Source organism: Saccopteryx bilineata, chromosome 2, assembly GCF_036850765.1.
Source record: "Saccopteryx bilineata isolate mSacBil1 chromosome 2, mSacBil1_pri_phased_curated, whole genome shotgun sequence".
Classification (NCBI taxonomy): Eukaryota; Metazoa; Chordata; class Mammalia; order Chiroptera; family Emballonuridae; genus Saccopteryx; species Saccopteryx bilineata.
In genome coordinates this window covers 251,458,761-251,474,380 of record NC_089491.1, presented here as the reverse complement: position 1 = coordinate 251,474,380, position 15,620 = coordinate 251,458,761, and the positions used below count along the sequence as shown (strand labels likewise).

At 49.6% G+C, this 15,620-nt stretch overlaps 3 gene segments (V, D, J or C); all 3 read left to right on the top strand.

Moving 5' to 3' along the window:
* Positions 1 to 15,620, top strand: part of LOC136325527 (immunoglobulin lambda variable 4-3-like) — a 735,727-nt gene that overhangs the window by 131,278 nt on the left and 588,829 nt on the right.
* LOC136325528 (Ig lambda-1 chain V regions MOPC 104E/RPC20/J558/S104-like) overlaps positions 1 to 15,620 on the top strand; it is an 896,106-nt gene that overhangs the window by 304,216 nt on the left and 576,270 nt on the right.
* On the top strand, positions 12,465 to 13,203 carry LOC136323976 (immunoglobulin lambda variable 3-9-like). The segment is given in 2 exon segments: positions 12,465 to 12,547; positions 12,887 to 13,203. Coding segments are annotated over 2 exon segments (363 nt in total).

Here is a 15,620-nt window from a genome sequence, read left to right as displayed (position 1 = left end):
GACAAGACCCAAGAAGAGGATGGGGGACTATAGAGTCACCAATGCAAGTGTGTTCCCTCTGCTCTGATCTACACGATAGAGACTCTGACACAAGGATGATGTCTAGCTCACGCTGATCTCCCGAGATGAAACGTCTGCCAGACAACGTAGGTCTGAACTGATGTTTGTTGGGTGAGTGTTCTCCTGTCTCTGTCTTTGGAGCAATGTGATCCACTGTCCTATGTTGAACCTGCACCAGCAGCCAGAACCAGTGAAAGTTCATCCTAGGATCCTGTGTCCCCCAGGCAAAGACCAAAAATATGCCACCCCAAGATATGTACACAGATGCTTCAGGTGGGCCCACCCACCTTCTCCAAACAAACCTGTTCATATTTTCATGGGTCATCTGAAACTATGGTGCCTGGCCTTGAGACAGGCATGGTCATGTACAGAACAATAGTTCCTCCCCATGGACCAGCAGTCCCTGCATCAGGGAGTTAACCACCAGAGCAGTATTTTCAGAATCAGCTCCTGAACAGAGGACACACCTGCACCTCCAGCAGCATGTGTGGAGTGGCCACTAGGGGGCAGTACAGACCACATGGCAAAGCCCCCTGGAGACTGGGAGGGTCTGGGCAGGAGGAATCCTGACAGGCAGGGGGATTATTAGCCCCAATTCACACCTGTAGGAAAAATGTAGGGTTTCAACAGTATCCCCTTTGACATTGATGTGACATTCTGACTCTGTCAGGTGTGGTTCTTGTAAATAGAATTTGCCTATTTTCCTGCAGTGTTCCAGGTACTTCATTCCTCTCCACACACACTGCTTTTGTGCTAAAACTCTGAAACTCTCAAACATTTTTCAAGCATTACATCTGTCCCAGGTACTAGTGCACACAGGAACACTGACGCACAGCATTTGTGATCTTCCCAAGGAGCTCTCACCAAGAACAAGAACTTATATCAATGCAAAGACTCATAAATCTTTACGGGCCATTAGCATGGGGGAATTTATTAAGGTCTGATGCTCACAGACTGTGACTGGGGTGGACACTGCACTGACCTCAGGCTCACATGTTCACCTCTGCAGTTACCATTCTGTAATGAGTTCAGAACATGCAGACAGACTTCACCTCTGAGCTCTGCTGTGTCCCGGCCAGCCCAGGGGGGACCCTAAAATTATCTGTAATGGTAAAGTCAGTCCCACACTGTGGCACCAGGGAATGAACTAGAAAGTGTTGGGAAGGGGGGGTGTCTGCAGGACTCACCCCTCCCCTCCCAGCATGGCAGGACCTGAGCCCGCACAGAAACCATGGAGCTCCTCAGGCAGCCCCTGAGCCTGGCTGATTTGCATACCAGCAGCTCTCTCCAGCAAGGGGATAAGAGAGGCCTGGGAGGAACCTGCCCAGCCTGGGCCTCAGGGAGCAGACTCCGGGCACCTCCACCATGGCCTGGACCCCTCTCCTCGGCCTCCTCGCTCTCTGCACAGGTGCTGCAACCCACCCCCAGGCCAGAGATCTGACAAGCCCAGATCCGACTCTGAGCTCAGTACAGCGCTGCCTATGGGCCGGGATAGTCATGACCCTGTGGCTGGATGACAGGCTGTAGAGCTGACCCCACACTGTGCTCATTGGCTCTTTGGGAACCAGAAGGGCAGAACCTGCCAATACAGAGGGGCAGAGGGGAGTCGTAACTTGTTCAATCAGACCCTTAGGATTGTGGGGCTGAGAATGAAGCCCAGAAAATCCTTGTAGCCCGCTCCAGGATGGGCAGGTGGGGTCCCCTGGGAAGGGATCCTCCAGTCTACAGCTCATCTGTCCTTCCTCTCTTGTAGGCTCTGTGGCCTCCTATGAGCTGACTCAGCCATCCTCAGAGTCAGTGGCCCTGGGACAGATGGCCAAGATCACCTGTGGGGGAAACAACATTAGAAGTAAATATGTCCACTGGTACCAGCAGAAGCTCAGCCAGGCCCCTGTGCTGGTCATCTATTAGAGCAACAGTCGGCCCTCAGGGGTCCCGAACCAATTCTCAGGCGCCAACTTGGGAAACACAGCCACCCTGACCATCAACAACAGGGCCCAACTCAAGGACGAGGCCGACTATTACTGTCAGGTGTGAGACAGTGGTCTTGCTCACAGTGACACAGGAGGACGAGGAAATGAGATGAAAACCTCCATCTGTGTCACACTCTCCCCACCCCTAGAAGGACTGTGGACACAGCCATGAGCACAACTCATTGCTGAGATCCCCAAGCAGCCTTCCTCCCAGCCTCAGGCGACCCTGCAGAGGGTGGGTCAGCAGTAGGTTCGGGACGGGGAGCTCCAGGCTGTCCGGCTGTGTCTATGCTGCAGTGTGATTTCTAGAAAGAGGACCTGAGTAAACAGACAGACTGACGGAATCTGTGTCTAGAAGTAATGATCCTGGAATTTGTAATTGATGGTGACAGGGCCACTCATAAGCAAAATGTTCTGAATTAATTCCATATCCTCCCTGCTCAACCTAGCTCCTAACACCCAAGAATTCAGGGCAGCTAAGGACCCTGAATGGAGCAAACTAGTGTTGACACACCTGCCATCACAGCCTGGAGCCCCTGGCTGGTGACGCTGTGCCCTCACTGGGAAGGTCCACTGTGACAGAGACCCGCCTCCCTCAGGTCATTGCCTTCCCCTGAGGGTGAGTCAGGCCAGTGACTGCCTGATACCAAGTTCCCATGACCCTGCCTCATTCAGAAGGACCTGGCAGCCTCCCCCTGAGTCCTCATGGTCACCACTTTGCAGTTACCAAGTCTTGTCTGCTACTTCCTTCCATAGAGATCACCTGAAACCCCTGAATGAGATTCCTGGTCACAGCCTCCAGGACCCAAGGAAGAAATGAGAGTCTGCAAAGCAGAGTGTGGAGAGAGCTGCACAGAGATCTCTGCAGGTCTGCACTGGGCCCGGGGACTGAGGGGCTCATGTTGGGGAGATTCCTGAGGCTGAGAACAGAGCCAGCCAAGACACAAGAAGGAAAATCTCTCAGAGTCAACACACAGTCACATGTGCTCATGCCTGGGCGGAGGTAAAGCTCCCAATTAAGACCCAGGTTGAGGAGTCAGAAGAGCTTTGCCTCAGTGGGGGGTGACCTTGCCCCCTGACCAAAGTCCGCTATGTTGTCATCTAAGAATCCCCCTTGTGCCTCTCTGTACTGAGCCAGAGGGACCAGTGTGAGCTGTCCCTGCCTTCTCTGCCACAGCCTCCCTTCCCCTCAGGGACACCGGCCCAGTTCTGAGCCTGTCTGTCCTCACCTGGCCCCAGGTCCCCATGCTGCCCTCTGTGGATGGGTCAGGACACACACTCATGTCATCGTGCGCAGCTCTGGTTGCAGTGTCTGCAGAACCAGTGTGCCTCCCAGGACCAGGAGTCACACATAGGGACGACTCATATGAGACAACAGGGTTGAGGTGACAGGCATCAGGGAAGGAATAAACTGGAAGTGGCTCTGCTGTGTTCTCCTGGGACATCCCAGGATGGAGAACCAGGACCTTGTCCCTGTGCCCAAATCCTAGTGAGCAGGACAGGGGCTGGGAGAGTGGCCTCCTGAGACCTGTGCAAAGGGCAATCAATGTACATGTGGTCCTGCATGCACATATGTCTGTGTTCTTGAATGTGTGTACATTGTGTGTGTGTCTTGTGTGTGCATGTGTGTTTGGGCACATGCATGTGAAGTTCCATGTTTCCAGCCGTTGTTGTCAGTGAAAATGTCCCAAACATGAAATTTCTTGTCTCTGCATCTATCTTCCTTCCACTTTTCAGAATTCTATGCATTATTATAAAAAGAGGGATGAGACCATGACTTGGTGATCAGTGGATAAAACGTCTATTTGAAGCTCCGACATGGTGGGTTTGATTCTGCAGTCAGGGCACATGTGAGACACGATCAATGAGTGCACAACTCTAAGTGGAATGGCATGTTGATACTTCTCTCTCTTGCTCTCTCTCAAATCAATGAAAAAACTTTTTTAAACCTATAAAGATGACATTAAGAATATTAATAGAAGGAGGAAGATATAACATTCATAAGTATCAGCACCGTTCACAGAGCTTTATATTTCTTACCCTGCTTAATCACAACTACTCTGTGAGACAAGCATTCTCATCATCACTCACTTACAGATGGGGAAGCTGAGGCACAGAGGGACGAGCACCCTGTCTGAGGTCAGAACTAGAGAGTGGCCCATCCAGAAGCAAACGATGGTCTCTGACCCCAGAGTCCCTGGTCTTCACCTCCATCCTGTGGCCTCTCACTGTGCTCTCAAAACTGAGACTTGGTTTCTCCATAAGATGCCAGATGATTCTCTGTCTTTTTACGAAAGCAAGTGAGTGGCAGATATTCTGAGTTTGCTGTGCAGGCCTGTTTACTGAAATAAAATGAGGATCACATGTGTAATTGCAAATTTTCCTCCTGCCACATTTAAAATATAAAAAGAAACTGGTAGAATTCGTTTTTATAATATAGTTTCTTTCAATTGATTAGTGAAAAATATCAATTCAATATAAAATAAATATATTCATCTATTTGGTACTATTTTTAAATAAATCTTAAAAATTTGGTGGGTATTTCAGAACTACAGCACATCCTACAGGACGACCCATATTTTATTCTCAACAGCTACGTGTGGCTTCTGGACTCCATATGGACAGAGAAGGTCAGATGAATGACATGTCCTTGCGGGTAGAGTTGGGAGAAAGATATCATTGTCCTTGCAGTACATAGTCACAGCCATCAGGGGGCGATAGGGTCTCACAACTCAGAACTCTCTAGGGAGGAATGGCTGCACCACTTTCCAGAGAAACCAAGAATATTGAGGGCAGAATGAGGAAATTTTTATATCATGTGTCTACACTACTTCCATTCTCAAAGACCAGACATTAAATACAACTACGATTTTTAAAATGTTTCTGAGCCACCAAACACATTTTGTATTAGGGTAATGAATGATTTCAGGTGGAGATCATAACCTGAAACAAAATAACAAGACATAAAGCTGTGTTTTGTGCAGAGATCAAGAGAAAGGAAAGATCATAAGAAATATTTTTTTGAAGTTAAATGACTTGCTATTCTCCACAAAGCGCTACATTTGCCTAATTTACAGGCACAGATCCTGTCAATGAAGTCAGTTGTCCCAGGATGGCACCAACTAGTGACCTCCCATGTTGGGATGAGACCCACAGCTCAGGTGTGAGACCCGGCCTGCAGGAGCGACCAGCAGGGCCCCGTGGGGAGACCTGAGGTGGGAGTGCTGAGCGGAAGCATCAGGTGGGAAGGGAGAGAGGAGTTGGTGTCACCCCATCAACGGAAAACACTAATGGGCGTTACTGAGACAGGTGACCCTTGTCTTACTGCAAATATCTTTTAAGACCAAACTCTGAGGAGCAAGTCCTGGGGTCCTTCTGTCTGTGCACGTGGATCATCACAGCGCCTCACGCATCATGTCTATGAAAAGCACCTCCAGCCTTTTGTGAGTGAATTCATTTCATCGCATCCTCAGCAGCACCGGGTTGAAAACAAACACATTTGTCCGGAATATAAGGTGATACATGCTTTCTTGTCAGTTATTTTTCATAACTGGTAAGGTTTCCTTTCCAGTACTGACAGTTGTACAAACTCAGTGGCCTTGACCATGTTAGGAAAAGAATCCTCATCTGTCACAAGGACTCTCACCGGTAACCGGATTCCCAGTGTCCTGCTGACACGTGATCCTGTGTTTTCAGCCAGGGAGGGAGGAGAGGGACTGTCCCCTACTCTGTCACAGACAGTTCTATGTCACTGGGAAACACAGATTCCAGCTCCATGACGACCTGAGTTCTCTTTAGAACTAACTCGGGGAGGACAGAGCACCTGGATACAGGGGCAGGGCTGGGACAGGAAAGGCTCAGGAAGCCAGGAAGGGGGCAGGAAGAGGACATGGACAGTGGCAGAGCAGGGAGGGGACTACTCCTTAGGCTCTGAGGTCCCTCTTCTGGATTGGAACAATGATTCTTCATCACGGTCTAAGGGACATTGAGAAAATCATTACCCTCACAATGACAGCTCCATCCTCCTTAGACAAAAGAGGCTCGGCCAGTGATGACAATGGATTATTAAAATGTCAGTGACAGCTGCAGGTAAAACTCACCAAGCTGTGGCATCTATTAAAAGCTACAAATGTCTGGTCACACATTCATCATGGGAGGCCCGGGGGCAATGTGGTTACAAATTTGAAGATTTCCTTTGAAGACACTTCTATTGAGCTAAATCAGCTTTCTACTCAAAATCACACACCTGGCCCTACTTCTGATATCAAGAAACTACCAGCATGTGGCCCTTAACTTTAGGGCTCAGACAAGAGCACAGACAGACACATTAGGGACAAGAGAACAGATTTGCATTCATGCTCCGCCCCCTGGGGCTCTAAGGAGAGAAGATAAAACTTAAGCTTGGGGAGGCCAGTGCCAGCTGCGCAGCCTCAGGGCAGAGCTCCTGGAAACCCCTCCTCACCATGGACTGCCTTCCCTTCTACCTCCTGCCCCTCGTTTTCTCCACAGGTCAGAGCATTCTACAGAATTCAGGGGTCCTGCCCCCCCAATAAGTCCCTGCAAGCACAGTCCTGAGCTGGTCCTGCCCCATCCCTGAGCTCAGTCCCTGCACAGCCTCAGGCAGGACCTACTGGGAACAGGTCTTCTCCTTCAAGCCTTCTCTCCTCCCCTCTCTCACAGGCTGTGTGGCTTCATATGGGGTGACCCAGTCACCACTTTCCTTGTCAGAGGCCTTGGGAGAGACGGCCAGGATCAGCTGCACTGGAGATTTACTGGATAAGAAATATACTCACTGGTACCAGCAGAAGCCCGGCCAGGCCCCTGTGCTGGTCATTTATAAGGACAGTGAGCATCCCTCGGGGATCCCTGACCAATTCTCTGGCTCCAGCTCAGGGAAGACAGCCACCCTGACCATCAGCAGGGCCCGGGCTGAGGACGAGGCTGACTATTACTGTCAGTCTTTTGACAGCAGTGATACTGCTCACAGTGACACAGGCTGGGGAAGTGAGACAAAAACACCATTCCCCAGGTGAACTGTAGACACAGCCATGAGCAGGTCTGTCCCTGGTCTCCGGATCCAGATCCTCAGGCTGCCCACCCCCAGACCTCAGGCAGCTCCACAGAAGGTGGGTCAGGAGTGGCCTCATTCTGACAGGACAGGGTTATCCTCACGTTTCCTGGCCCCGAGTGTGATTTGGGGACAGAGGGCATGAGTAGAAGGACACACAGGCAGAGACATACAGCCAATGATAATGGACCTCGACATCCTAAAAGGTGACTGAGTCTATGTCCTTCATTCATCCTCAGATCTACACACAGGTCTGAGTTCATGCTCAGAGCAGCCTGGGTTCTGAGCAGAGCAAGTGCCCATGCCGTGGACACTGAGGAGTCCACCCAGGTCCCTCCTCAGGGCTGACCACCCTCGCCCCCCTGCTGGGGACCAGGTGGCTCACAACAGTGCCCTCAGAGGGACGTGCTGTTGGTGCAGAGGACTGCCTCCCCCAGGTCTCACCCCTGAGAGTGGGGCTCAGGTGTCATGACTTCCAAAGAACAAGATCCCAAGTCTGTGCTCAGTTCAGGATGACCTCCCAGCTGAGTCTTCAATTGTCACTACACATTACAGGCCACCCAGTCCTGTCTCCATGTTTACTTCCAGAGAGATCTCCCCAGAGCCCTGCTGCACGTGAGTCTCCATGTCCCAGTCGCTTTTAGAGAAATGCAGTGTTCTTGAGTTCTGATCACTACATTGTGAAATCAAGCTTCCTGACACCAAAAAAAGTTTCACGTGAGAGACTAGATGCCCCATGGAGGCTCACACCAAGATCAGAAGTTCTGCTTTCCCTCAGTCAGACAGGAAAAGTACCTAATCAGGACACCAGGGTGACCAGTCAGAGAGCTTTGCCTCAGTGGTGGGGAAATCAGCACAAGACTACACGCTGCTCTGGTCCCACCTGAGAAAGTGTAAGACCCACTGGAGAAAGGATCAAGCTATTTCTTTTTTTTTTTTTTTTTCATTTTTCTGAAGCTGGAAACAGGGAGAGACAGTCAGACAGACTCCCGCATGCGCCCGACCGGGATCCACCCGGCACGCCCACCAGGGGGCGATGCTCTGCCCATCCTGGGCGTCGCCATGTTGCGACCAGAGCCACTCTAGCGCCTGGGGCAGAGGCCACAGAGCCATCCCCAGCGCCAGGGCCATCCTCGCTCCAATGGAGCCTTGGCTGCGGGAGGGGAAGAGAGAGACAGAGAGGAAAGCGCGGCGGAGGGGCGGAGAAGCAAATGGGCGCTTCTCCTGTGTGCCCTGGCCGGGAATCGAACCCGGGTCCTCCGCACGCTAGGCCGACGCTCTACCGCTGAGCCAACCGGCCAGGGCTGATCAAGCTATTTCTATTAACTTCACTGAATTTACAATAATCGAGAATAGCTGACAAAACGCATATATTAAAATATAAGTACTGTTCACTAAATAAATGTTCACCAAGTGTGGCATCACATCACAATTTCCTGATTGGAACAGGAAATCATAAACCATAAGAAGAAGAAAAATTAAACTATTGTACTGGCCATGAAATTTCACTGATGATGGAATTTGTAGGCAAGGATTCAAAAAAAGTTATACTCCACTTCTTCAGGAAGGTAGAGGGTGATGGAACATGGTAGCTGCAGACTAGGAGGACAAGAGCAACACCCCAGCCACTGCATAAAATGAAAAAGTTTTTAAGATACAATTAATCAGTGAAACAGAAAGGGTTAGTGAACTGATGCCACAGAAGAGACTATAGAAAACAGAGGAAACCACAGACAAAATAAGACACTGAAAAAATGAACAGAAGCATCAGTGAGCCGTAGGACAACTTGAAGGAGCCTCATATGCATGTAACTGCAGTTTATAAAGCAGAACGTTTGGAGGCAGGTTGAAAATATTTAAGGAAATACTGGCCCAAAAGGTTGAAATTTCAGTGAAACCTGGACTCCCATGGACCGAGAAACATAATAAACCCCAAGAGCAACAACAACAAAACTATTAACACAATCATAGTCATATTCCTCAAACCAGTGTTGAACAGAGAATCATAAAAGCATCAGAGAGACGAGGCAAGTTCTATAGAAAGAACCAGAGTATTCAGAGCAGATCTCACCGTGACAACCACACAAATGGAAGAAGTGTGGACCAATGTCTTTAAATACTTAAAGTAAAACCATAACAAAACCCTGTTCACTTTCAAGTCCTTACCCAGTGAAAATAGCTCCAGAAAAACAAGGCAAACTAAAACTTTTTTTAAAAATTTTGTTTGTTTGTTTGTTTGTATTTTTCTGAAGCTGGAAACAGGGAGAGACAGTCAGACAGACTCCTGCATGTGCCAGACCAGGATCCACCTGGCAAGCCCACCAGGGGAGACACTCTGCCACCCAGGGGGCGATGCTCTGCCCCTCCGGGGCGTCGCTTTGCCTTGACCAGAGCCACTCTAGCACCTGGGGCAGAGGCCAAGGAGCCATCCCCAGTGCCCGGGCCATCTTTGCTCCAATGGAGCCTTGGTTGCGGGAGGGGAAGAGAGAGACAGAGAGGAAGTAGAGGGGAAGGGGTGGAGAAGCAAATGGGCGCTTCTCCTATGTGCCCTGGCCGGGAATCAAACCCGGGTCCCCCGCACACCAGGTCGACGCTCTACCGCTGAGCTAACCGGCCAGGGCCCAAACTAAAACTTTTTCAACGCACAAAAACTTAGAAAATTGATCACCGGCAGTCCCTCAGTCCCAGAAACATCAAAGGTCACCACTAAACAGAGACATGGGAATCGACAAAAAGAAATAAAAGTGTCTGATATGGTAACTAAGTGGATAAATAGCAAAACATTTTCTCACATTAAATTCTAGAAAAGATATCACTGTTAAAGTCTAAAACACAATAACACTGTATGCTGTGGTATAAAATGCATATTATAGCAAACACATGACAATGTCACCTCAGGGTTAAAGAGGAATAAGAAAATGTAATGATAAACAAAGGTGTCCCTCATCAAAACTAGTTCAGGTCCAATGTGATATTTTCACACAAGTTATTATTACAGAGCAGAGTGATGTGTTGTCAAAATTCTCTGAATCACAAGAGACGTTCCTGTGCGAATTCCTGTGCAAATGAAAGGGGTGCAGCGGTCCCCTCATGTGACAGTCCTCGGGGTCATCTGCTGCCTCAGCTCATTGACAGAGGGCGGTGGTCACAGGACGAGGGCTCCACCTTCCCCTGGACCCTCCTTCAGCTCCTCTGACTGAGGCCCAGGTGTGTGTGTTCAGTGTGACGTCAAATCCTGGTACCACATCCCTTCACATTGTAGATTTACATCACATGGGGATGGCCTGCGGTTGTCCATAAATACCTCAGCTGCTCACTGTCTTTCATCCTCAGACAAGCCAGACCCTCCCCACAGGGCACTGACTCTGCTGTCCCCAAATTCACCTCCTATGACCCTTCTATCCTCCTCCCCTGACGGCAGCTCCAGGGTCACGTCGAGAGAAGCTCCTTCAGCTTCTTTCCACACAGTACCTGTCTGTCATTTCTTTTCTACAATCTCAACTCATTATCTGCACATCATCAACATAATGATTTCCAAATAATTATTTGCATTTATTGATAGATTGATTGGTGTTCATTATTAATCACATTCATCTGGGGTTTTTTTTTTTTCTAATGGGAACACACACATGACACTTAGACATATAAGAAGAAAGGAGTCTTTTTCACCTGCAACCATAAGTCTGGAGTCCGATGGTCGTTCTCTAGATACTGACCAATTAATTCCCTGAGCTCCATGCTTTGTCTCACTTCCTGTCCTACAATCCCTACTATGGAGGCTTTACTTTCATTCATGTCACAGACAGACCTCAGGATGGCTGCTGCAGCTCCAGCTATCACAGCCAGGCTCAAGAGGGAAGGCACTGCTTATATATAGTCTGTATTTATCTTCACCACAATAAATATTACTCAGAAAGAAGCCCAGGTGACACTCCCATGGGCAACACTGAGCCGCAAGGTCAATTGTGGCCAAAAAGACCTTAGACTAGCAATCATCTGGATGTGAAATGAATATGAAAGACCAGACAATGAGAGAGGGTGGTAGTGACAATCTGCAGTGTCACCAATTTGAATGTGTTTGCTGTGCTCCGACCCACACGATGGAAACTCTGAGACAGGGACAGGGTCTAGCTCACACTGATCTGCCAGGATGGAGTGTCTGCCAGATTGAGTGGGTCTGAACCGATGTCTGTTGGGTGAGAATTCTCCTGTCCTTGGCTTTAGAACAGTGTTGTCCCTGTCCTGTTTTGACCCTGCACCAGCAGCCAGTGCCAGTGAAGACAGTCTGGGGTCCTGTGTGTGCCACTCCAAGCCCAGATCCTGACACCCTCCTCCTCCAAATGAACCTTTCATATTTTCATGGGTCATCTGAAACTCTGCTGCCTGGTCTTGAGACAGGCATGGTCATGTACAGAACATTAATTCCTCCCCAGGGACCAAGAGTCCCTGCATCAGGGAGTTATCTCATGAGTTCTCTTCCCACCCTGCCCACCCTGGAGCGGGTTACAAGGATCCTTTGGGCCTCAGTCTCAGCCCCACACTAGGACATTGGACACACCTGCACCTCCAGCAGCCTGCATGGAGTGACCACCAGGGGGCAGCAGAGACTGCCTGGCAAAGCCTCTTGGAGACTGGGTGGGACTGGACAGGAGGAATCCTGACAGGAAGGGGGATTACTAGCCACCACATCACACCTGTAGAAAATATGTAGGTTTTCTACAGTATCACCTTTGACAGCGATGTGACATTCTGATGTATCTGTCAGGTGTAGTTTTTGTAGAATTTGCCTATTTTCCAGCATTGTTCCAGGTAATTCATTGCTCTCCAGCCCACTGCTTTCTTGCTAAGACTCGGTACAGTAATTCTCAAACGCATTACAAGCATTAAATTTATCCCTGACAGTGGTGCACACTGGGGACATTGAGTCACAGCATCTATGACCTTCCAAGGAGCTCGCACCGAGAAGAGGAACTTATAGCGAAGCAATGATTCCTAAAATCTCCATGTGCAGCTAGCATGGTGGGAATTTATTTAGGGACTTGTGTAAACATTGCACTGACCTCAGACTCACATGTTCACCTCTGCAGTTACCATTCTGTATGAGTTCAGAACATGCAGACAGACTTTACCTTTGGGTTCTGCTGTGACAAGGGCAGCCCGGAGAAGACCCTGAAGCCCTCTGGGGTGGAGATTTCAGTAGTGAGGCGTGGGCAAGACTCACCGCTCCCCTCCCAGCATGCCAGCGGCTGAGCCCCGCACAGAACACACAGAGCTCCTCAGCCAGCCCCTGAGCCTGGCTGATTTGCATACCAGCAGCTCTCTCCAGCAAGGGGATAAGAGAGGCCTGGGAGGAACCTGCCCAGCCTGGGCCTCAGGGAGCAGACTCGGGGCACCTCCACCATGGCCTGGACCCCTCTCCTTCTAGGCCTCCTCGCTCTCTGCACAGGTGCTGCAACTCCCCCGCCCCAGGGCAGAGATCTGACTAGCACAGACCTGGCTCAGCACAGAATTGCCTATGGGGCGGGATGCTCATGACCCAGATGCGGAATAACAGGCCATAGGGCTGACCTCACACTGTGATCACTGGGTCTCTGTGAAGCAGAAAGACCGAACCTGCCAGTACAAAAGGGCAGAGGGGATGTTCTCACTTATTTACAGACTCATGGCACTGTGGGGCTGAGACTGAGGTCCAAAGAATCCTTGTAGCCTGCTCCAGGGTGGGCAGGAGGGTCTCCTGGGAAGAGAACTTTTCCTTTAAATCCTAATTGTCCTTTCTCTCTTGCAGGCTCTGTGGCCTCCTATGAGCTGACTCAGCCGTCCTCAGTGTCGGTGAACCCGGGACAGACGGCCACGATCACCTGTGGCGGGAACAACATTGGAAGTAAAAATGCTTACTGGTACCAGCAGAAGCCCGGCCAGGCCCCTGTGCTGGTCATCTATGGTAGCAGCTACCGGCCCTCAGGGATCCCGGACCGGTTCTCAGGCTCCAGCTCGGGAAACACAGCCACCCTGACCATCAGCAGAGCCCGGCCCGAGGACGAGGCCGACTATTACTGTCAGGTGTGGGACAGTGGTAATGCTCACAGTGACACAGGCGGATGAGGAAGTGAGACAAAAACCTCCTTCTGTGTCACACTCTCCCCACCCCCAGGAGGGCTGTGGACACAGCCATGAACAGGTTGGGCCCAGGTCCCATTTGTGAGGTCCCCAAGTGGCCCCTCCTCCCAGCCTCAGGCAGCCCTGTGGAGGGAGGGACAGGAGTGGGTTCAAGGCTGGGAGCGCCAGGCTGTCCTGCTGTGTCTATGCTGCAGTGTGATTTCTACAAAGAGGACCTGAGTTAACGAACAGACTGATGGAATTCTTTTTCCAGAGTAACAGTCCTTGAATTCTACATAATAATTACAAGGCCTCTGCTTGGCAAAATGTTCAGGACAAATCCCCAGAACCTCCCAGCTCAGCTCAGCTCCTAAAGCCCCAGACTCCATGGCAGCCTGGGACCCTGAATGGAGCAAACTAGAGTTGACACACCCGCCAGCACAGCTGGGAACCCTGGCTGGTGACTCTGTGCCCTCACTGGGAAGGTCCACTGTGACAGAGACCCACCTCCCTCAGGTCATTGCCTTCCCCTGAGGGTAAGTCAGGACAGTGAAGGCCTGATGCCAGTCCCCACAGTCATCCCTCATTCAGAAGGACCTTGCAGCCTGTCCCATTGCATTGCATTGTAGTTACCAAGTCTCATCTCCATGCTTCCCTCCAGAAAGATCACCTGAAAGCCCTGAATGAGATTCCTGGTCACAGTGCTTCCAAGGGCCCGAGGAGAAAATAAGAGTCTGGAGGGCAGAGCGTGGAAGCAGAGAGCTGCACAGAGATCTCTGCAGGTCTGCACAGGGTCCCGGGGACTGAGGGATCATGTGGGGTAAATGCCTGAGGTTGAGGACAGAGCCAGCCGAGATAGGAAAGGGAGGGACAATTCCTCAAAGTCAACACACAGTCACATGTTCTCATTCAGTAGGGGGTGATGAGGAATCTCCCAATTAAAACACCGGGTTGACGAGTCAGAAGAGCTTTCCCTCAGTGGGGGGAGACCTAGCCCCCACCCAAAGTCCACTCTGTTCCGTCTGAGAAGCGAGAGTAACAGCAAGTTGGAAAAGGACTGACCTGTGTCCAAGTAATTTACAGCTCCTTAAATGGAAATCAGTCACACAGTGAGAAGGACAAGTAACCATATCCAACAGAAGGAGTGTCACATAGACTGTCATGCTGTCAGAAATATCCTGCAGAGAATCAGAAAAATGAGGAACTCTTATAAATATAAAAACCCTGTTTTCCCAAAATGACCTTAAAAGTGCTCAGATTATATAATTTGTAGATAAGGATACAGAAATTATTACTTTACCATATTTCCCGTGTATAAGATGCTCCTATTATAAGGAGCACCTTAATTTTGGGGCCCAAAATTTGAAAAGAAATGTATTATATAAAGTTGTTGAACTCAAGTTTTATTCATCAGAAAATTTATACAACTTCTCATCACTGTCAAAACTCCCATCCATCAGCTTGTTGTCCTCATCTGTGTCTGATGGTGAATCACTGTCTTCATATATTACCTCGTCCTCAGTTCCATCTATGGCATTTGAAATGCCACACTTCTTAAATGCAAGTAAAAAACTACAACCACTGTATAAGACGCACTCAGGTTTTAGATGCCAAAATTTTCGGAAAAGGATGCATCTTATACATGGGCAATATGGTATAGTTCATTAGTCTATGAAGGTAGAGGAATGGTTTAACATGGTAAAAGTGACACAGGGACAAAATGACTAAATTGAAAATCTAGATATAAAAGCCAAAATATTTATGATTAAACTACTCTGGAAAAAATGCATAGCAGAAGAGATGTTACCAAAGAGAAGACTACAACACTTGCTGTCATAACAGTACCAACTATTCAAACTGAGACAGAAAATAATGAAGAGGAAAGTGGGAAAGAAATCTCTCACTTTCTTTCCATGTGGTTGGAGAAGATGTCTGTTTGCAGAACCCCTTTTCCCACACCATTGCAGGAAACAGCACCTGAATCAAGTTCAGTCTTGAGCACAAGACCGTTCAGCACCAAGATTCAGGTGGCCTAAGTAAGTATTGGGGACACAGCAGGAGGAAGGGAGAGATTCCATGGTGACCTAAACCAGACCATCTAGAACCTCGGTGAGCACCAATTCCCCTGGGCTCTCCTAATAGGGTGGGCCCGGGAATCAGCATGTCTGACAGCTCCCAGGGGAGTCTAGTCTGCTGGTGCTCCGAGGACCACCCTGGAAGTGCCTTCAGTCCTGCTCCCCTGCTCCTACAGCTCAGGCAGAGTCACCACAGATGGCACTGTCTGTGTAGCACAGAGGACCTGCTGTCCCTCCCACCCAGGCTTCTAATGATGGTGACCTCGCACTCACCCCATTCACATCTCTCCCTCCCATTAGATAAAGGGATGGTCTGTTTCACTTACCTCCCTAGGCACCTGGGGCCCC